Source organism: Temnothorax longispinosus, chromosome 3 (assembly GCF_030848805.1).
Source record: "Temnothorax longispinosus isolate EJ_2023e chromosome 3, Tlon_JGU_v1, whole genome shotgun sequence".
NCBI lineage: Eukaryota > Metazoa > Arthropoda > Insecta > Hymenoptera > Formicidae > Temnothorax > Temnothorax longispinosus.
Window position 1 is genome coordinate 17644845 of NC_092360.1, and position 24184 is coordinate 17669028.

The window sequence follows — 24184 nt, forward strand, 5'->3', positions numbered from 1 at the left end:
TGTTTGGCATGGGGAAATCTTGTACCTCGTTCATCATGTCCTTGTTACTACCAGGAGCTTACTATAATATATGTACGTAAATACATTGTGCATCAGATATGTATACACACATACATACATATACATTATATATATGTATGTATGTATGTATGTATAATTGTATATGTATCTAAATTGTCATTTTTAGTTTTTATTCGAATATTTTTAGATTTTACTCTCCTTTTCATTTTTGTTTTCTATGTAGAAGAAGAAGAAGTAGATAACTTAGTCTTACGTAGAAAAGATGAAAAAAATAAAATCTGACAATATTATCGAATAAAAACTAAAAATGACAATTAAGGGGATGCTGGAGCCGTCTGTTTTACCGGCATTTTTTGTCGGCACGTAGCGTTGTATTAATTTGACAGAATTAAAAATCCTTCTCCAGAATTGCAGTACATACATTAATGATTCAGGGGAACTCCGATTTTGTATAGAAAACGAGAAAAAATTACGGAAGTACAGATTTCCTTATCCTACTTTTATCCCAATATGGCGTCTCGAGTTGCGGCGAGCTGTCAGCTCGTCACAAAATGTATTTCATATAAGAGATATACCATTGGTACGAACGCGAAAACAAGTTCCCCCGAATTGCACAACAAGAAAAACATCGATAAACCCTCCAAATCAAGATTTGGAAGCGTAATATAAAAGTATAATGTCGATGTGCATCGTGCGTATGTGTGCGTGCAATGTAGCGTGCTATCCTTGTCTATATTTTTGTCTATACAAGGACAGATATAGTCGGTGAGCATTTCTTTATCGACGCTGATCGAGTTCGGCTACGGCTCCAGCATCCCCTTAAGATAGAAAAATTAAAAATTAAAATTAAACCTCTGTTCGATGTGTTTTTCTTTCTCTCCTCTCTGCTTTCTTTGTTTCGCAAAACGTAGCCATTCCGCCACTATGTTATCAAAGTCAGCCTCTGTCAAAGTTGCGTGTTGTAAAGTCATTTCTCCTGAAAAAAGATAATATGGAGTTAGCAAAACAATTTTAAATTTGGTTAACAGATGCGTGTTTAATAACATAATAAGTACAACGTACTTTTCATAATTTTAATGAAATACAAGTCGAAAACTTTAAAATTTTGGCGAATGCCTTTCCAGGAGCAGTTCATCGCACACTCGTTTGTGAAGATTTTGGGGAGAATGCGATGAACATTGTCTCTAGGATTATTTTCTCCTATCTTTAACAGAAAATCTCTCTAAAAAAAATAAACAATTAGAAAACATTCCTCTAGTACAATAACAATACACTAAAGAAATAGATCCGAACTATTTATAGTACCGGTATTAGAGTAATAGAGAAAAATAGAAAAATTCACAATTAATACATATTAAGACCGTTAAGATAACAATCAATAGACAAAGAAAAGAGCGAAGCTTGGATCTTAGATAGTTTAATAATATTTTTATACATATTATACGCGTAGAAAAATTTATATAGAAGTCAATACTTACAAATTGTGTAACTGCTGCTTCAGTATCGCGCAAAAGTGAATTAAAGTCTCGTATGGCTTCAACCGTTTTCAATGGTAAAATTTCTGCGATAAGACTATCGTTACGCTTTATTGAAACAGGGGCGCGGCTTCTCAAAACTTCTTCTACATCGGTTATCCGTTGTTTTACGTCTTCTAACATTAAATTAGACTTTGATTGCTTTTGTATTATTTTTTTTAGGTAATCTACAATGTAACAAATAATATATTATATATACTATACCTAAGTAATAATGTATCGTATAGATAACATGTAAATAATGCATGTTGTTACTACTTTATTAATAAAAACCATTGCACGTAACAAAATTTTAGTCATAACCGTAAAGCCGTAAGAAAATTTACCAATCACTATCTTATTTTTCGACCATAAGGAGAATACTCGACTATGATTGGTCAATTTTCTTACGGCCTTACAATTATCACTAAAATTTTGTTACATGCAATGGCCTCTTCACCATTGTACGCATATATTTATACATACTTATTATGTTCGAGTTCTCTTGCATCTCTTGCTCTTTAAATGATGGAATAGAGCCTATAACAATATTTACACATGTTAATATTATATTACTATAACTAATTTTTGTTTATTTCAACAATATATGTGTACCTTGCACTATAACGGGCACATCAGAAATATTATATACTTGTGTTTCCTTGGGTTCTGTATGAGTCATATCTTTTTCTATGAAAATGTATATAGTATTACAATAGTAAACATATATCACATTTCGTATAAGTGATAGTAATATTGCTTACCATAAGAAGTTTGTGGACAATTTATTGCATCATTTGCATTTTTCGCGCTTACGTTTTCTTCATTATTGGATGTATCATTGAATGTTAAGTTGGTCGGACACAGTGGAATGGAAGAAGCAATTTTATTATTACTGATTGGTTTTCCTAAACAAAAATATTTTTACTAACATTTTGCCTATAGCACTTAAGAAACCAAATATGTAATAAACTACAAAAAATATGTAAACCTATAATATGTAAACTACACAAAAGCCTCCACTAATACGAATCTCTTATACGTCGTTTCAAGAGTTTAAATTAAAAATAAGAGGAATTAAAGTTAAAATAAATAATAAACAAATAACAATACATAAAATTTTTAGATGCGTTTAGATCAAATCTAGAAAAATATAATAGAAGTATCGGAATCTTTTCTTATACGTAATTACTTATACATTTTAAACACGATTTAACGCGGAAAATCATTGAGATAAAAGTCTGCTCCGAATTGTATAGATCAATTTAAAACGGATTATACGTTTTACGTGAAGGAATCTGGAAAAAATTACTATCTTTTAGAAAAGGAATTCTTTCCTCGTTACGCAGCGTATAATTTAAGCCGATGTTTGCCGGCTCGTACACACTTCGTTGTACGCAATAATGCCGGACACAAAACTCCGGGCGGATAGAAGCGGAAAAATGCAACACGTGATCCAATGTGCCGAATCGCAGCAGGCGTGCGGTATAGTGGCGCGCGAGCGATTTTTTTTGTTCCGCGCGCGGATCAAAACCGATTCGTGATACCTTCTTATTGCACAACGCGCCGAGTTTCGCGCCGCGACCGATAATAACCCGCGTGAATGTTGAAAGTAAATGGATAGACAGACACTACTGACCGACTGAGTGCGCTTTAAAGATTTAAAGGGTGCACATCGGCAATACGTGATATATGCATTATCCGTCTAGACGTGTTAGTGGTGTTTGTTCTCCTACAAATCTATACTTTCCGACGCAATGTATGCCTTCGTTCCAACAACAGGCTCTTCAGATGCAAATCAAGTATTAATCGAGTACTAATTACGATGACGCAAATGACTTTATATCGTATTTCGGGAACAGTATTATTAAAAAGATATAACAGTATTATTAAAGATAGTGAGATAGATATTAAAAAAGCGAGATGGAAAATTTCGATAATTAAAGATAGATCCTCGCTCGTCGCACGAAAGTCTACGGAAAGCGTACTTTATTGCCGGTTTTTCTTGCGTGCCACTTTACAGGCTGAGAGCAGTTTTAGATCTAAAACGGATCTCGCTGCGATGACCATAACGACTCGAAATTAATCACGCGCTTTAAATTAATAGGGAACACTGCAGTGATTGCTTTTGTGTATTATTTTGCAAATAACCACATATTTTGATTTACGATAAATAAAAAAGATTGATAATTAAATGATAAATGGTGCAATCACGTTATTTACAAAATAGTAGAGAATTTTTGTGTTTACTTTCATCTACCAGTACACGAATGAGTTTATGGGAGCAGATATCCTGTATGTAAAATATAATAAAACAATGTTGTAATACATACTCTTAATCTTAGGTGGTCGAGGTGTATCACATTCATCTTCTTCGGAACTACTATATTTATTGTTTAATATATGTTGCTTTTTGCCACGTCCCAATGTCTCTTCATCGCCGGTCGTTTCGTAACTGGAATTTACTGCACTTTTTCTTGCAGATTCCAGAGATGCTACAATGAAGAAAAACTATTTGTTATCTACATTTCTAGTGTGTGTATATGTATTTGCAGGGTAGTCGTCGCTTTTATCCTTGTTTGATGATATCAGAAGCGAGAAATGAGTGGAATTGACACGTTGAGAATTCTTGCGTGTTATTTCTAAATAAAAAGATATTTGCACAAAATAACACATTAAATCAGTCCAGCACACTTTGAAAATACTTCATGGTTTAGCCCTTTCCCTTGACAGTTAATAAACAGCCGTAAAATGAATGTAATAAAAAATCTGCATGGTTAGGCTTCGTATATTACATTCATTTTACGGCTGTTTATTAATTGTCAAGGGAAAGGGCTAAACCATGAAGTATTTTCAAAGTGTGCTGAAGTGATATAATGTGTTTTTGTGCAAATATATTTTTATTTGGAATTGACACGCAAGAATTCTCAACGTGTCAATTCCATTCATTTCTTGCTTCTGACGTCATCAAATAAGGATAGAAGCGACGACTATCTAGGAGCCTTAATTATAAGTTATATATATGGTCTAATGGTAATATACATAACAAAGCAAGATATGAATGCATAAATACTTACTGCAGCTATTTTTTTATAAGGACAACCTCATGTAGAGTCCAAGTTTCAAAATTTGGACTTGTGCAATTAGCTATTAAGCTTGCAGCATTTGCTGTCCGTGGCGGCCATACACACATCTGCTTTTTGCCATGATGCATAAGCCACGATGATGGTATTTCCGAATATGAGTTATTCACAAGAAATTTCACAACGGAGTATTTATTATTTTCTTTAATTTGGCCACGTTGCAGTTCCATTATCTTTCCATATACTAGGTGCGCAACTAAGTTTCCGGGTTTCACACATAGATGGCACCAATAACACATGTACTCGATTTAAATGTTTGAAGTTGTCTGAAGTTATAGCTTGGACATCTGTTAACAATAACCAGTCGTTATACCAATACATATCGCAACGCAAAAATATTTTTTCTAACAATGGAGATGTCGAATTTTGTGCCAAATAAACAGCATTTGCGGGAAGCTTTGCTTTTCTGTTTTAACTTGAAAAAAAATGCAGCTGAAGCACGTCGTTTGCTTGAGGAGGCCTACGGCGAACATGCACCATCGAAAACTACCTGTGAAGATTGGTTTAAACGCTTCAGAAGTGGCGATTTCGACACTGAGGACAAGGAGCGCTCCGGAAGACCAAAAACAATTGAGGACGCCGATCTGCAAGCGTTATTGGATGAAGATGATACGCAAACACAAAATCAACTTGCGGAGGCATTAAACATGACTCACCAAGGTATTTCCAAACGTTTACATGCCATGGGAAAAATTCAAAAGGAAGGAAAATGGGTGCCGCATGAGTTGACTGAGAGACAGATGGAAAATCGAAGAGCCACTTCCGAAATTTTGCTTTTGCGGCATGAAAGAAAGAGTTTTCTTCATCGAATTGTTACTGGCGATGAGAAATGGATATATTTAGAGAATCCCAAACGCAAAAAATCGTGGCTTTCACCTGGTGAAAAATCAACATCGACGGCACGACCAAATCGTTTTGGAAAGAAGACACTGCTCTGCGTTTGGTGGGACCAGAAAGGAATCGTGTACTATGAGCTGCTGAAACCGGGCGAAACTGTCAATGCGCATCGCTACCGACAACAACTGACCAATTTAAACCATGCATTGCTCGAAAAACGGCCAGAATGGTACACGAGACACGAACGAGTGATATTGCAGCACGACAACGCTCCGTGCCATCGCAGTTCCATCGTCCAGGACACCATCAAAACGCTCAAATGGGATCTGCAACCGCACCCGCCGTATTCGCCAGACCTGGCGCCTTCCGATTATCACTTGTTCCGGTCGATGGCGCATGGCTTGGCTGGGCTACACTTGACCAATTTCGAAGAAGTGCAAAATTGGTTGGATAAATGGTTTCGGTCCAAAGACGCGTCGTTTTATCGTCGCGGTATTCATGTAGTGCCAGAGAGATGGCGAAAATGTATAGTTAGCGAGGGACGATACTTTGAATAAGCCATTTTTTGTATTTCTCTTGAAATTTTTCATTTTTTATTGATAAAAAAAACCCGGAAACTAGTTGCGCACCTAGTATATATATATATAATCCTTAAAAAAATTATTAAATTAGTATGTGTAACTTTTTTCGCATATATTAAAATATATACATTGCGACGCTATTTTCGACTGCCGCGAGGCGGTTAGGCACCACGGTACAAAGGTCCAGCGTCACAATGATACGGAGCGGGTGTCAGAGCAGGATACGAACGCAAAATATGTTGGGCGCCAGGTGTGGAGAAGGCCACACCTTTTGCTCCAAATAACTCGAAACGCGCAAAGTGACTCCAAATGATTCTAGATAATCTACGCTAACGATTCTCTCTATCCTCGTAAGGCTCCACACCGAATAACGCTGTTCTGACCGCTCGCGGCGGCTGCTCCATCAGCGGCAGAGGGTCGTAGTTCAATGACCGGGTAACTCGAGGAGACGTTGACAGTGGTTAGACAAAACAAAAAAAAGAATCTGCGGAAAATAGATATCACAAATTGTATTTGCACAGCATGGCGGGATAAATTACAAAAAATCCAAAAGATCGGATAGAATACACGAGCTCCAACGGTCATCCGCAACATTCCTCGCGAATCGGACGGATCTCAACGCAACGGATCCCAAGATGACTAGCCAAACGCGTAGATTCTCATTACTTTTCGCGAAAGATACGCGCGAAGACTCTACAAATGGTCTTCAACAAACACACGCATCACGCTAACTATTCTCCGCGATCGAGAAACGCAGATCTCTAGATAGGATCCGAAAGATAGAAGTGTTACCCGAAAAACGAAATATGACTCGCCCCAATAGAAGCGCAAACTCGAAATATTATCCGCAAAGCAAGAACGCAAAACTCTAAAGGTTGTGAGCAACTTAGATATTTTTATCCGTTAAATAGACGCGCAAACTCTCAATAGTATAGCCGCATCATAGAAATATTATGCGCAAAATAGAAATATTATCCGCAAAATAGAGATATAATCCGCAAAATAGAAACATTATCCGCAAAATAAAAACGCAAAACTCTAAGTAGGATAGCCGCAAAATAGAAATATGATCCGCAAAGTAAAAATATTATTCGCAAAATAGAAGTAGTATCCGCAAAAGAAAAATAGTATCCGCAAAATAAAAACACAAAACGTTAGATCGGATAGCCGCAAAATAGAAATATGATCCGCAAGGTAGAAATATTATTCGCAAAATAGAAATAGTATCCGCAAAATAGAAACGCAAAACTTTAAGTACGGTTCGCCAAACAGCACCGCACATCTAAGCACCACGCGGGTCTCACGTCCTCGGCACGTGATCTGGACGCCTCCCGCGGGCGTCGCCGGGCGTACAATTAACACGCGGGGGCCGCGGTATGTCGCTATAATTACCTCCGAATCTAACACGCAAGTTAAAGGGATGACTGTGGTTCCTGGCCGAACCTATCAATAATCGGACGCGCAAAAAAGCTACCGTAATACGCGACAAGTAATTTTCCCTCCGATCGCCCGTACTTATACGACGGTTGAGTCGAGAAGGATTCTTTCCTTCCCACAGCGTTTCTACGGGCAGCGACGGGCGGGGTATGTCAGACCCGACTTTTAACCCACGACAATCCCGAAGGATCCACGACAACAATCCCGAAGGATTCACGGCAAGGACGCGTAGATCACCATCGGATCATACGCGCCTCTCTCAAAATTACTCGGTACGCGACCCTCCGCCCTCGCTGCCACCTGTTACCTCGTCGGGATTGCCGGCCGCTCACGTTTCGCCAATCCTCGGTCCCTTAGTCTCGACAGGGCTTGTAGGGCCGCCGCCCTCGCTCACCATCCGCCCGGGGTCCTCGCCGGACCTCCGCTCTCGCTCGCAAGTCCTCGCCGGACATCCGCTCTCGCTCGCTATCGGCCCCACAGTGGCGAGCCCTCTCGCGCCTTCGGTCCTCGGCGCCTCGTTCGATGGTGCGTTTCCGCCCCGTCGGGTGGCGCCAGTTTGCCGAAACTAGGGCCGTACGGCCGCTTCCTCCTAAAAACGTCACTAAACGGCCAGAAATGCCCGCGCAAGATAAATTGGTCCACCCCATCGCGAGGATGGAGTCCGGGGCTCCGCACGAGCTACAGGCTCAGGTGACGGGCCCAAGGGGCCACGTCACAACATCTATAATGACATCAATTGTTATATTGGTAAAAGCATTGGTTTGACATGAAAAAAAAGGAATATTATTTGTATGTAAAAAAAGTGATCCCAAAATCGGACATTTTTAGCCTATTTTGGTGGCTCTCGAAATTCTACAGCTTTTTTTTTAGCAACATAGCTTTACAGAATAAAAATTCCTTTTCAGAAAGTAAAGTATATGCACCAATGATGTCAATGCTGGACGATTTTATGCCAAAAACAAAAATAATTTCAGAAATGCAGATTTTCTCACGTCAAGTCATGATAACATTAGGATCCCCTTAACGTAATAAGTTTTCTTTTTACATTAATAAAGAAAAAAGCAGGAAAGGATTTTTGTCAAAAAATAATTTTTTTTATATGTTAGCAGTTATCGAAATTAATATTTTCAGATTTTACTAATAATTACATAAGAATTAGATACATAAAGCAATGCGAAATAACAACATTAAGTACTAATACGGCATATTTGTAAATAATTTGACTTACCTTACAAATGTCGTGCAATTTCACATGAATAACATTTGCACATTTCCAAGTAAGCAAATTAGCAAGTATTTATTTTCTTAAGAAGGAACGCGTTGCAATAACTGATATTATTTACAATCAATTTTTTACATAATTAACCAGTAACACACATCAAAATATATTTACAAACAGGTACAGCATCTATTTGTTGGTATGAAGAAGCGGTATTGTAACATAAGAATCAACCTGGTTCATATTTTTCAGTATTATACATTTCTGTTTTGGTTCAGTGAGTGGAACTGTTATAATTTCTGAAGCAGTTGTACTTAAAATTACAAATATACCCAGTTTTTCCGAAGCACATGGCACAGTGAAAAGAGATGTTGGATTTAAAAAACGTTTTGCACGAATAAATAAGACTGAGTTGTCCTCGAATATATCCAAAACTAAAACTACATTATTATTAGAGAGTAAAGCACAATTGTCGTGCTTTTTTGTGGAAATTTTGAAAGTTTTAAATTGAACGTGACAAATTTTGTTCTTATTAGAGTAAACGACATTTGGATATTGCACCATGCAACACGGTTGGATTGGCATTTGTAATTCTTCGCCAACACGATTCACTAATTCCTCGAGGTTTACCGCTGTTATGCAATTTCTTCTTTATTTTTGCATGTGATTTTCAAACTTGAAGCAACTGAAATTATCTAATGAACGCGTTAAATTTGGAACACATATGCGGATCAATTAATATTCTTATAGCAACAGTAAGACAAACGAAATGAGTATAGGCAGTCGAAGATAATATTGGTTTCATTACGACAATTCCAGTGTACAATAAAAATTGCCGAAATTCTGTGGCCTTCCACCTGTCTACGTCACGTAAATGTCTGGGTTTTCTTGCAAATTCCGATGGTATACATGCCTTGATTGCGAGTAAATAATCCGAAATTGCGTTAATATTATCAGTTGACAGTCTTACATTTTTATTACCTTTAAGCCATAACTGTAGTATTCTTTTTACAACACCTAAACAAATAAGATGCATGTAGTCCAAAGGAATTTGTGACACCATTCCAATAAGAAGTTTTACTAATATGGAGTCACCTGTGTGATGCTCCACTTGAAGTCGATTTTTAAATGACTCGTTTGTTCGTAATATGTTATGAATTTCTAGAAAGATTACCCTATTACGTACAAAATCACCTTCTTGTATGCATTTAGAGCATGAAAAATATCCTGTGTGCCCCTTTGTATACGTTATAAATTATTTAGCTGGTGCATCGCATAATATTGCATTAATGCCAACAGTATATTTTACATTACGCACAGTTATCCCATTTTGAAACAGGAGGATCAATTCATTTACAAAATCATTCATAAATTCATTAGCATCAATAGGTTTAGACATACCATGATATACCTCAATTATAAATGGCAATGTATAAACATCTATTCCTTCTATGGATGCCATAATGGGCCAGAATTGACTACCCGAACTTTTTGAAATCGGTAAGCCATCAATATTTATATTCAATCTTATATCGTTACTTTTTATAAAAGTAGAATACATTTTTATGGACCGTTCTAGAGACGAGGAAAGACTAAAGTGAACATAGCGACCATTGCCTACAGGTTTTATATGTACAGACGCATTTCTTGGTGTATGTAGCAAAACTCTTACATCACTAGGTACGTGACCATGCTGTTTCAAAATGCTTAGCAACTCATTGGCAGTATTATGCGGAACATTACATTCTATTATTAACGTTTGTAAATCTTTCCATAAACTCTTTTCATTACAAGACAATATGTCCATCAATGGTAACATATTATCTTGAGATGTTACGTTATACTGTTCACTAATTTCCGTTTCTAATATCTGCATCGGTAATTCGTCATAACAATTTGTACTTTCAGATAATGTAGAACCTGAACGAGAAATATTATCGACATTTGTAAGAGTCAATACCGCTTCTGCAACCGCATTAGATGCGATGTTTGGTTTACAAAAATGTAATGAATTTAAATGTCTGCAACTATGAATTTCGCGTTTAATCAATTGATTCACTCGCCTTTTCGATAAATATCGCATTTTCTTAGGCATGATGGCGGAGTATATCTAAAAGTAATAAAAACAATTCATAAATAATGTTACGCCCGTGCTGGACACTAAGTAGAAAAGTCGCGGAAAGCTGTGAAGCGCGCTCCTTGACAACGGAAGTTTGTTGATGGATTTATTGATTTTCTGTCTGGCGGATTTTTGGAATCCGCACGCGTTCTGTTTTACGAGCTTGGAATAAACGCATTTCTTAAGTTCTTTTGAGTTCTCTTTAATTTTGCGAGTTCCGCGAAATACGTGCGCGAGTGTGGAGTGCGCGATAGTGTTACGGCGGCGAGCTTACTCGTAAATGTTACGCTCGTCGAGTAAGCTTGCCGCCGTAACACTATCGCGCACTCCACACTCGCGCACGTATTTTGCGGAACTCGCAAAATTAAAGAAAACTCAAAAGAACTTAAGAAATGCGTTTATTCCCAGCTCGTAAAACAGAACGCGTGCGGATTCCAAAAATCCGTCAGACAGAAAATCAATAACTCCATCAACAAACTCCCGTTGTCAAGGAGCGCGCTTCACAGCTTTCCGCGACTTCTCTACTCAGTGTCCAGCACGGGCGTAACATTGTCCCCCTCTTCTTAAGTTGTCGTCCCGACAACTAGAGGAAAGTTGCAAGCAGTTTCTTTCTCTTAGATTTCCGGGAACTTAAAACGCTTCCTGCTCTACCTCGAGCTAAGCTGCGAGTTAACGAGCTTCGTTTCTTCCCTCAATCAAAAAAACGCTTCTTTCCACGTGTGAACCTCTTCAACGTCGGCTTTCCTTCTGCTACCAGCGCTGTCCTCTTGAGAGTCTTTGGACTGGAGGGGGAAGCTTTCGTGGACCCTGCGTCTCGCAAGACTCCCCAGTCCCCGCCTTGGCATTTGCCCTAAAGCCTGATCTACAATGTGCTCTTTGCTTCCTGTTTTCTGCTTTTTGCTTCTTACTTCTCTGTTTCTCCACGCCCTGTTTTACCGACAATCCTGTTTCTTGTCTCGTGCTTCTTGTCTTTTCTTGAGTTCGTCAACTTCTATCTGGGGCGACAGAAAACTGAGAGAACGAGAAAACGAAAGTCATGTGCTACGCTGCAGAAATCGTCAATAGTAGAACGAGGCAGTTTCACTCTATTCACGTAAGTAGCTCATTTTTTAAATGTAACAAAGGTAATAACGGATTATTTATATTGTGTAGTTTAAAGAAGAATACGCGTACGCAAAAAATCGTAGAACGACGACGGTCACGTCGGAGGTGAGCTTACGACATAACCAAAAAGCAGCATGTCAGAAAAGGAAAATGAAGATATTCAGGTGGATGAAGCTTTTGGCGAATTGCTTGCTAATTTCGTTCGACAACATCCTTGCCTTTATGATAAAAAATCCAAAGATTATAAAGATAAGAAGTTTGTCGCCGATACATGGATGTCCATCGCACTCGCCTGTAATATGCCGGGTAAGTAAACAAAAAAAGTTTAATTGTAAAATAAAAGTGTAGTTCGTACATACATATATGAATACTGGATAGTTGCATGATTCTAGGTTTACATTAGATTACGTTGGAGAGATTATAGTGTACTCTATTTTGCAGTGGATGCAATTTAGAAACAGTGGAAAATGCTTCGCAACCAATTCACTCGAGAACACCGTCTTGAGAATATGTATGAGCCATCAGGTACAGGGAATGATACTTGTAAGAGACCACGGAAGACATGGTACTTGTACCAGGCCCTTTCCTTCTTGGCACCACATGTGGCCCACCGCAATACAACTTTGTGCGAAGAAGTATAATTACTCAGTCATTACCATCAATACCACAATCTGCACTACAGCCAGCAGGGCAGTTATCACCGTCAACATCACAATCTGCACCACAGTCAGCAGTGCAGTCATTACCGTCAACACCAGAATCTGTACTACAGTCAACAATGCAGCCACCATCTGGATCACCGTCTAGCAATCTGTGGAATAATAGATCTTTTAATGAGTGATGACTCAAATATTTCAATTCCACCGCCAGAAAAAGAATTTTTAGTATCTTCAGCATCTATAGCATATTCAGTATCTGTAGCATCTTCAGCATCTGTAGCATCTTCAGCATCTTCAGTTAGTCAGTCAAGGTCATTATGTTCAGTTGGTCAGGCAAGGTCATTAAGTTCAGTTGGTCAGCTAAGGCCATTAAGTATTGCAAGGAAGAATTTACTTTATCCACCACCTGACCAATCTGCAATTCAGAAGATGAAGGAGTCTCGTAAAGAGCAGGAACATCTGTCTAAAATGATAACCAATACGACTGATTCTATAAACACGCTCGTGAATAATTTATCAGAAAAGCGTTCACAATCTGTCACTCCTGTCGATAATGACGATAGTGGAGAAGAAGCAGCAATGGCAAAGGCATTACTTTATGCGTTGAAAAGAGTAAAGTCCAAGTACAAGATCCAATGTTATATGCAATGTTTATCTGTTGTGGATAAGTTCCAGAACATGAGAGAAGTGGAAAGTGATGAGAATCTGTAATTCCTTCTTCGCTCGGCCACCAATAATATTGAAAACAGGTTCAAAAACTGTCCGGCACATTGGGAATTTTTGGATTTGCTACAAAATATATTTACACTTAATATATATACACATATATAATATATATAAATATATAACGTATATGCAACATAATTACAAAAAATGTGATTTTTTAGATAGATATAACATATTTGTTTCGCGTTTACATAATGTGTCACTTTTTGAGTTGTTAATAACATTTTAATTTCTTACACATTTATGCATATCTAATATAAAGTATAAGAGGATATTTTTTAAAGTTACTAATAACTAGCGTTTAATTTTTTTATAGTTTTCGTTTTTGTGGACGAATGTTCCTATTGTATGTACTTATTTAGAAGTGCAATGTTCCTAGCCAAAGTACAAACTTCAGTACCTGATGTCAGTATTTTTTTTTTGTAATGCTAAGGCTACAGTTTCAGGTAAATAAATAAAAGTGATTATTAAATATACAAAGTATTTATTTCCCAATTTTTACAAGCTTCATACGTATACTTACGCATACTAGTGTTCATTACCTTTAGTTAAGCGGTAAAATATTAATGCAAAAATCTAAATTATAACAAGACAATAGAACGTGGATAAATTTATGAATATTATGCAAAATTGAATGTTATACGCAAACTTTAAGTAGTACATGTATATATATCACATTAGAGATTGAACGAACGTACAAAAAGCGAGTCCAAAATAAGAGATCGCCGTTCAACGAGAGACGAGAACTCGATAACGCTTTTGTTTTTAACGAACACTCGTCGGGCGAGCTATGTAGTATTTGCAGTGATTAATCGCGAGGACGTCCCAGACGAAGATGAAACCGACAGATAATATCGCACGCGAAATCAAAACTAACGGACGCATAACATTATATCAAATCTTTGTTCGTGTTTTTTTTTTCTCTCTTTTCCTTTTGTCTTTATATTTATTGTATGTACGTAATAAGATCGTAACGATGATTCGCGCAACGCAAGTGATAGTCGCCGGCCGTTGTCTCTCTTTTTTTCTACCTATTCGAATTTAATCGATCGTTATATTGCTATTGTATCACACAGTATTCACTTATTGTTAATTACACGGCTATATGTAGGCGCGATGTGACTTAGCGGTTTCAAGATGCCGAGAGCTATTCGAAATGCATCTCGCTTGGACCGAACGCGGACGTAGACGCGAAGAAACTTCGCCAATGCTCCGGAGAGCCCCTGTTACAACTGCTAGAATTTCCATTCGCGCTCATGACAAAAATTATCAAATAAAGTGAGACCCTCCCCCGAGGTACTTTGCCAACAACAACAGGAAAATGAGATATTGTTTTGCGAGATATATTTCAAGTCGAGATGCGATTGAGCGCACGTTAATCGTCGCAACGAGCGGACACAGCGGCAACTGTAAATTATTATTTATTAGCAATTTCGTTAGAATTGCTTAACTCCGCAAGTCATCTGAAATGGAAGAAATATCTTATTAAACTCGTCAGGATCGCTTATTCGGGAACATATTTCTCGTTGGATATAAAATGTACGATATATTTATGATTCCGATATTGCCCAAGGATCTCGTGGACGAATCGTAGGCACCGTAGCCTGAAGACGATTGTAATCGCGCAACCCTCTATATTAACTTTAATTGAATATTGAAAAATGGAAATTATTACAATAGACAACAGAACGTGGATCAAATCATGAATATTATACGCAATTATGCGTTGAATATTATACGCAAACTTAGACTAGTACATGTACATATTATATTATCGTGTATTATGTGTGTGCCTACATTCTAAACTCGGTGAAGTGCTTGTTCCCACTGCCAATCCACTTGGCCAATGTCTGAGCAAAAGTAATCTTTCAGAATGTTTCGTTGAGCGTCAGCTCTCACTGTAGGATTGTTGGACCCAAGTCGTCCAACATCAGTGATCGGTCCTCTGTATATATCTCTCCTCCACTCACCTTCAATAACATCTCCATATACTCCTTCCCTATCTACCATAGATGCAGGACAGTAGGTTCTTTCTGATGGTGCTAAGTCGTCTTCAGATATCATGAGAAAGTTATGAAGGCACACAACTGCTTTTACAATGTCTTCCGTTGTTTCTACTGAGCTGCACAGATCCTTTCTCAGGATACGCGACCTTGAACACATGATCCCAAACGCATTTTCAATGACGCGTCTAGCACGACTAAGCCTGTAATTGAATATCCTTTCTTCATCGCCGAAAGTTCTGTAAGATCTGGCATATGGGCGCATCATATGGATACCAAGTGGGAATGCTTCATCGGCAACAAAAGTGAAGGGGAGGGTGACATTACTGCCGGAAATCTCTTTTGGAGGAGGAAAGTCAATTTCATCTGCATCGAGTGCTTGACCAAAATCACAATTTGCCCACACACCTCCATCACTTTGAGATCCTGCATGAGAAATAAAAGAAAAGGTTCCCTAAGTTATTATAATGCAATGTAATGCAATGTATAGTATCTCAATCATTGTTGTACAAGGAGTACTCACCGTAATCGCCAATATCCACCCATGTAAAACGGTATTTAGCATCACATGCAGCCATGAGATTTATCGAAAATCTCTTTTTGTAAGAGCTGTAAAACTGAGAGCCAGTTTTTGGAGGGCACTGTATCGATATATGTTTGCCGTCAATCGCTCCGACACAGTTGGGAAACTGCCATCGGTTGAAGAAATCCTCAGATATTTGCATCATAGTCTCTCTTGTTGGTGCCTGCAGATATATCGGTTGAAGAGCTACCCACAAAACCTTGCAGGTTTCGTTAAACACTTTATGTGCAGTGAAACGCCCAATTCTATAACTCCATGAAAACGTCCTAACTGATGTCCCTCGGGCTAGTATCCTTTAAGAAAATAACGTAAGACTTAGTGACAGATACCTTAACATTAGTAGGTACATAGAAATAGGAAATGTACTTACTCAAGAGTCATGGCCACGCGTAACTGTATAGGCAATGGAGTTCTGATACTTCGCTTAGTTAAGTATGGTCTCAGCAAATCACAAAGATAATCAAACTGGTGCACATTCATGCGTGTATAATCGAAGAATTCTTCGTGGTCTGTAGTTCTCAATTCTCCAAACAGGTTCCTATAGACTCCTTGATTCTCTCGAGAATAATTAACTGGTCTTACCCACCAACGCCTGATCCTTCTTTTCTTTAATTGCATTTTTGCAAGCAATAACATTACACAAAGATTCCAACATTGAGCAATAAGCAAGACAGTTATTGATTCTTCGTCCATTTTTAGTTATTATTCAAACATTAGTTTTGTATAGTTGTTCTTGTGACCGGTCAGTTGCACCGCGTCTTGAATGTCTTCGGGCAGTGACGGGCAGTATGAGCACGTGTGGGAGTACTCCTCGCCACGCGTCAGCAAATTATTGCAGACGGAGGACACCTTAAAGCGTTTGCCACAAGTCACAATGCGTAGGGCCGTACACCCGTGCGTGTGCGTGTGTGTGTGTGTGTGTGTGTGTGTGTGTGTGTGTGTGTGTGTGTGTGTGTGTGTGTGTGTGTGCGCGCGCGCGCGCGCATGTAAAAGGTCAGACAGCAAGGACACGCAAAAGATCTTGCTACAATCCTGCCGATAAACAAAGATAAAAATTATAATCAAGCAATACGAGGATTATGATCCACGTAGGTCCGTAGCATTGCTTTCACATTAGAAGCTTTGACCTACCAGGAGTTGCGATGCTACGAAACTGTATACAGGAAGATTACGCAGGAACTATCAAGCCAGGTGCAACCGCGTCTTGAATGTCTTCGAGCAGTGACGGGCAGTATGAGCACGTGTAGGAGTACTCCTCGCCACGCGTCAGCAAATTATTGCAGACGGAGAACGCCTTAAAGCGTTTGCCACAAGTCACAATGCGTAGGGCCGTACACCCGTGTGTGTGTGTGTGTGTGTGTGTGTGTGTGTGTGTGTGCACATGTAAAAGGTCAGTAGCAAGGACACGCGAAAGATCTTGCTACAATCCTGCCGATAAACAAAGATAAAAATTATAATCAAGCAATACAAGGGTTATGATCCACGTAGGTCCGTAGCATTGCTTTCACATTAGAAGCTTTGACCTACCAGGAGTTGCGATGCTACGAAACTTTATACAGGAAGATTACGCAGGAACTATCAAGCCAGGTGCAACCGCGTCTTGAATGTCTTCGAGCAGTGATGGGCAGTATGAGCACGTGTAGGAGTACTTCTCGCCACGCGTCAGCAAATTATTGTAGACGGAGGACGCTTCGTTCATATATTAACATCTTAGGTATTGCCTTAAACATCGTTAGCCAATAAGAATACTGTCGTAACATAAGAACGGACTATGAATATCGACCTGTGATTGGTCTGTGTAAAGTAACATGTTTTTCCAGAAATTTTAGAAGAAACAAATTGTACATGGCGATGTTCCTTGACTCCATGTGACAAAAATCAAAGAAACAAAAAACAAAAAGCAGAGAACACGAAACAAGAAGCAAAGAGCACATTGTAGATCAGCCTTAAGTCCCACGGAAAAACCACGATCAAAAACCGTGGGCAAGGCGGTCTTCTTTCAGCTAATATCTTCGCCTGATGTTGTTCGGCACCATCTTCCCGGAGAAGTAGCTGAAAGTAACAACAACAAAAAATATCTTTTTCTTAAAAACATAAAAACTAATTATGTACACGTTCCGAATGAATCGTGATCTACGTAATGGTGTTAAGGATTAGGAAACTTGATGTCGTTTAGTAAATTAGTCAATATATTTTGAAGTGTTTCGAGAAGACTTTTAACATTTCTTAAGTCTGATAAAGAAAAAACACATTTTATCCATAACAAATCACATAAAGATAAAATAAACAATTCAGCATAAAATTTGTATCAATGGTCAATCAACTCAAAGCAATCTTTCAGTTTATCAGGGAAATCCTAAACTAGAATCCATTAGTTAAAGGTTTATAACATAATATAATTTCTGTAGAACAGAAGATCTATAAACATAAAGAGTTGAGTGTATTTTAAATAAATTTCACTCCTGAATAGTTAAACAGTTGAAAAGACCATTAATACGGACAAAGTTATTAATATCGATGACCTTATAAATTCACAAAATATCATATAAAGTAGTAAATAAGAAATGGAAGAATGCATACATCTTTTACTTTTGAGCTTCTTGTTATTCGAAAGAACAGTCAGAATTAGATTGTGAAACTAATTTTATGTTAATAATAATGTGCATATCAAGATGATCTGCTTCTGAAAATATATGACAATCGTCATCTGAGTTGTTTGTTAATTCAAAACAATTGAAATATGTATGCATTTATCCATGTCTGTCGAATAAAAGAGTATCTGGCGGAGAGAGAATATCTCCTAATGTAACGCAATTGTATTTTCGGGACGATAATTAATAATCTAGAGAAAAGTATATACAACGCAAAGTATCGGAAGAATTCAAATAATTCAATATAATTTTAATAACTCGTATTGAGTTCGTGAGATATTTACAAAGACGAAATATAGCTTTTACTGACAACGGCCGTGTCTTTCAAACAATTATTAATATTCAGCTTACAATTGAAGAATTATTTACTACAGGTAAAGAGCTTGACTTTACAATGCACGAATGATTTACGAAAGGTGAAATCCCTTGATTCTCCACATACAAAATATTCTTACACGTGGTTGCAACCAAATTTAATATAGTACTTTAAGTATTTTACTTTTAAGTACTCTAGCAATGAGAAGGAAGCTTCTCGTCCGGCCTCGCCACTGAAGGTGGGAAGGCCCGGGGGGTGACCCCTCATTTTATCTCAGCCCAAAACATCTCAGCAAAAATATCTCGTCTATAATATCTCAGTCCAAAATGTCTTAGTCCAAAAATATCTCAGTCCAAAATGTCTCAGTCCAAAATGTCTCAGTCCAAAAATATCTCAGGCAATAATGTATCGAACAAAAATATCTCAAGTAAAATAATATTGGTGGGATGAAACGTCTGCTGGATTCATTAACGTTCTAAATCGTCGATTTAAATGATGCGGGTACATGTTTCTAGTGTTGGCTTAATTGTTTGTGATTTATTAATCGCAAACCTACTGTCTCCACGCATACATTTTCCACGCGAAACGAGGTGCCACATGGGTTTACAACTTTCCACGCGTGGAAAGTCCATGCATGTACTTTGAAGGCACACTATGTGTTTAGTTTAATATAATAGTAGTGGAGCCCCCCGCAGGGGGGCGGAACCTACTGCCTCCACGCATACACTTTCTACGCGAAACGAGGTGCCACATAGGTTTACAACTTTCCACGCGTGGAAAGTCCATGCATGTACTTTGAAGGCACACTATGTGTTTAGTTTAATAATAGTGTGGAGCCCCCCGCAGGGGGGCGGAACCTACTGCCTCCACGCATACACTTTCTACGCGAAACGAGGTGCCACATGGGTTTACAACTTTCCACGCGTGGAAAGTCCATGCATGTACTTTGAAGGCACACTATGTGTCTAGTTTAATAATAGTGGAGCCCCCCGCAGGGGGGCGGAACCTACTGCCTCCACGCATATACACTTTCCACGCGAGACGAGTTGTCACATGAGTTTACAACTGTCCTAATACTAATTAAATGTAATATTAATTTTTTATAATGATATTTTGTAATAAAAATTTGTAAGATGTAATTGATTATAATGATATTGCGTAATATTAATTGTATGATGTATCTTCGAAGTTAATTATTGTCAGAGATATTTTTGGACTAAGACATTTTGGACTGAGACATTTTTGGACTGAGATATTTTTGGACTGAGACATTTTGGACTGAGATATTTTTGGACTGAGACATTTTGAACTGAGATATTTTTCCCGAGACTTTTTTGTATGAGATCATTTAGGAGAGATATTTTGACTGGGAACCGGCTCGGGGATGGGATCGAAATGCCACACAAATATATTGGGCGCCTTTGGTGATCACCATCCAAACGTAATATAGAAGCTCTCGAATGTTCTGGAATCAGAGATCGCTATTTAGCTAAAGCACCTTAGCCCACTCTCAAGATCAATGATTCCTTAAACTGAACAACGAGAGTTACCTTTCTTGTATATCTTCGCATTGGAATAATTCCATCTCAATCGCCAGCCGTATGCCTTTTATACCTCAAGGCTCTGAAATTTCCATCAGTCGTCAGATCGTCCGTAATGGCGGACATCCTTCAATAACGGGAATAATGGCGAAGGACGTCTCCTTTGTTCGTCCGTAGCGTATGCTGATGCAATCTAGCACCTGATGTATCCGGTTCCTCCTTTTACTTCAGCCGGAATTCCGCTGCAATCTATGTCTCGAAATCGCGAGCTTAATACTAGTATAATGAGACTACGAGTCTTTCTACTCAGCACGCGTGACTCTTACAACGACGAACAGAAGCGTAATAAACGCACGCTCGCTCAAGAAGACCCGAACTTCCGTGAAGAAACCGGAAGCCAGGTAGCGCTACCACCTTGTATAGCAGCGCCGTTCCGTGACACTATTTTGGAATATAACTAGGACCCACGTTGGTCCCGCTAGAGCCTTTCAGAGACATAATTAGTGATTCAGTTATTCTAACAGATGGCAGCACACCACTGTTTCCTATCCTTATAAGCGGTATTTTGAACAAATTAAATAAATTGAAATTTTTCGGGCTCCGCGCTTCGGATGAAAATCGTGATTCGAAAGAAATTACCTCTCATAAAAAGTAGCTAATCTATCTAAATGAACGACTTTGTTCTTATGCCGTTTAAACCTACGAATGCAATAAACTACATCATTTATTCTTTTAACGACTTTAAAAGGACCTTCCCAATTACTTTGTAACTTAGGAGTTATTCCTATTTTTCTTCGAGGATTAAATAACTAGACTTTTTGCCCAGGCTCATAGCATAATTGTCTATCCTTCCGACCATAAAGCGCCTTGGCTTCTTGAGACTTAATTTCCATACGTTGACATACAATGTTATGAATGAGATCCATTTTTCCTTTCAAGTGACGGAAATATTCTCTTTCCGAAGGAATAGTCTCAGAACCAGGAGGATGTCCGCGAAGTAGATCCAAGGGTAATCTTAACTCCCGACCTAAATGCAATTCAGAAGGAGTGAAACCAGTAGTTTCATGTTTAGAAGACCTATACGCCAACAACCCTAATGGAATCCAACGATCCCAATCTCGTTGATTTTCAGCAACGAACTTTGCCAGATAATTTAACAACGTCTGATGTTGACGTTCCACCTGACCATTGGATTGAGGGTGAAATGGAATAGTTCTTGTTTTTTAAATTCCCAATAACTGAGTTAGTTCCAAGAATAATCGAGATTCAAAATTTCTTCCTTGGTCAGTATGTAATTCCGAAGGAATGCCGTATCTAGAAACCACTTGACTCAAGAAAACTTCCGCAATCGTTTTAGTCCTAATATTTCCAAGCGGAAAAGCTTCCACCCATTTCGTGAAACAGTCCGTAACCACCAACAGATATTTATTTTTCGAAGAAGAAGTTGGAAGGGGACCAAGAACATCTATTTGAATTCTTTCGAAAGGCGCACTGACATTGTAAATTTGCATAGAAGACTTTCCTTTATCAGATGGCCCTCTTTTTGAAACGTAAACTTTACAAGTCCTACACCAATGTTCGACATCCTGCTTACAGAAAGCCAATAAAAATGTTTACAAATCTTCTCTAAGGTCTTATTGACACCAAAATGGCCACCTGTGGAAAAATCATGAGCTTCTTCTAAAATTCGCGAAATCATTCCTCAAGGAACTATAGTTTGAAAAACAACGGAACATAAATTTGGAGACTCCCATTTCCTACACAAAATCCCGTCTTTAATCACCAGGGAATCCCATTGAAGCCAATAGTCCTTAGCAGTCGAATCTCTCTGAGCTATTTCTTGACGAAGAGGTCGCCTATTCTCCTCTTTTCCACGATAAATTCCTACAATTGAAGGGTCCTCTAATTGCATTCTTTTCCAGTCCGCAGATTCAATTTCTTTCAAGATTATTCTTCTAACATCTCCCCTTACAATACTTTCTTCCCCCATCTCCACTTTATCACAATATCTGCAGTTTCCTTCCGCACATGGACGCCTAGACAACGCGTCAGCGTTTGCGTGCACCTTTCCTGCTCGGTGCTTGACTACGAAATTAAATTGTTGTAGGCGTTCCATCCAACGTGCTAACTGCTCTTCTAGATTCTTAAAAGACATCAACCAGCGTAACGAAATATGATCCGTTCTAGGTCTTCAAAGCCTCCACCAAAGCTAACAGCTCCCGACGAGTTACGCAATAGTTCCTTTCAGACTTGCTCAAAACCCGACTATAATAAGCTAAGACCCTCTTCCTACCATCCTGAATCTGAGAAAGTACCGCGCCCAAGCCGTGATTTGAAGCGTCAGTATCAAGAATAAATTCCCCTTTTTTTATTGGGAAAGCTAAAATAGGAAAAGAAATTAAGTTCTGTTTAAGCTTCTCAAAAGCTTCCTGACAATGCCCATCCCACACAAATTTTCTAAGATTCTCAGTTAAAGAAAATAATGGCTTAGCAATAAGAGAAAATTCCTTCACAAATTTCCTATAATAAGAGCAGAGTCCCAAGAAGCTTCGCACTTGCTTCTTATTTTGAGGAATAAGCCACTCTTGAACGGTCTTAATTTTCTCCGAATCAGTGGAGATTCCTCTTTCTGAAACGACATGGCCTAAGTATTTCACTTCTCTCCCAAAGAAAGTACATTTTTTTTATTAAGTTTTAAATTTGCACCCCGTAAACGAAGAAATACTTCCCTTAAATTTGCCAGCATTCCCTCAAAAGTTTTACTATAGATGATGACATCATCCAAATAAACCATACAGATCTTATTCAATATCTCACGAAGAACCTGCTCCATCAATCTGCTCAAAAGTAGCAGGAGCATTACATAATCCAAATGGCATTACAGTAAACTGCCATAAGCCATTTCCTATAGAGAAGGCCGTTTTCTCCTTATCTTGAGGACGATGTTTCACCTGCCAATAGCCGCTTTTTAAATCTAAGGTAGTGAACCAGGAATTTCCGGATAAACGATCAAAAAGATCATTTATCCTGGGAATAGGATAAGAATCTTTTTCTGTAATGGCATTGAACTTCCTGAAATCGATACAGAATCTAATCGTTCCACCTTTCTTTTTAACTAAAACAGCTGGAGAAACCCAGGCGCTATGAGATTCTTCGATGACACCACGTTGTTTCATTTCGTTTAAAATCTTTTCCACCTCTTCTCGCATATGCAGTGGAATTCGCCTAGGAGCCTGTTTAATCGGAGAAGAATTTTTCACCCTAATAGCATGCTCAACGACGGAGCAATTTCCTGCAACCACATCTTCCGAAAAGACATCTTGAAACTCGACCACCAATTCAGCAAACTGCTCCTTTTGAGAAGCGTTGAGAGTTTCGAAATTTTTCTCAAAAAATTCTTTAAGAAAAAAAAAGAATCCTCCTATCTCTCAAAACTACAAATTCGGGAACAGAAAAAGTTTTCTTGACTCTCTGACACCGTTTCCTCAAAAACCGAAAAGAAAACGCTTCCTACCCCTATTTTTGAAAGAAAGTCCGCTCCTAGAATACACTCGTCTTTTATGGCCGCTATGATTACCGGAAAATTCAAAGAAAATTTCCCTATTTCGATTCCAACCACCACTCTATGTTTTACAGGAACCGTTTCTCCCGTTGGATAGGTCAAGAAATATCTCTCTACAGGAGTGGGTGATTTTAAAGAACCTAACAAATCTTCCCTAAGTACCGACAC

The 24184-nt window shown here is 38.5% G+C and overlaps 1 protein-coding gene and 2 pseudogenes across 1 annotated transcript in view; all 3 read right to left on the minus strand.

The window, feature by feature from the left end:
* Positions 1 to 854: 854 nt before the first annotated feature.
* On the minus strand, positions 855 to 4764 carry LOC139810093 (uncharacterized; annotated as a pseudogene).
* Positions 4765 to 8941: 4177 nt separating this feature from the next.
* Positions 8942 to 11716, minus strand: LOC139810094 (uncharacterized; annotated as a pseudogene).
* A 2971-nt stretch (positions 11717 to 14687) lies between these two features.
* The window catches only part of LOC139809579 (uncharacterized), a 67489-nt gene continuing 57992 nt past the window's right edge, over positions 14688 to 24184 (minus strand). The window contains exons 2-4 of the mRNA XM_071772552.1: positions 16317 to 16484; positions 15887 to 16239; positions 14688 to 15789 (exon numbers count right to left, since the gene is read on the minus strand). Of these exons, the coding sequence (XP_071628653.1) occupies positions 15161 to 15789; positions 15887 to 16239; positions 16317 to 16426 (1092 nt within the window). The 5' untranslated portion in view covers positions 16427 to 16484 and the 3' untranslated portion in view covers positions 14688 to 15160. The remainder of the gene's footprint in view (positions 15790 to 15886; positions 16240 to 16316; positions 16485 to 24184) is intronic.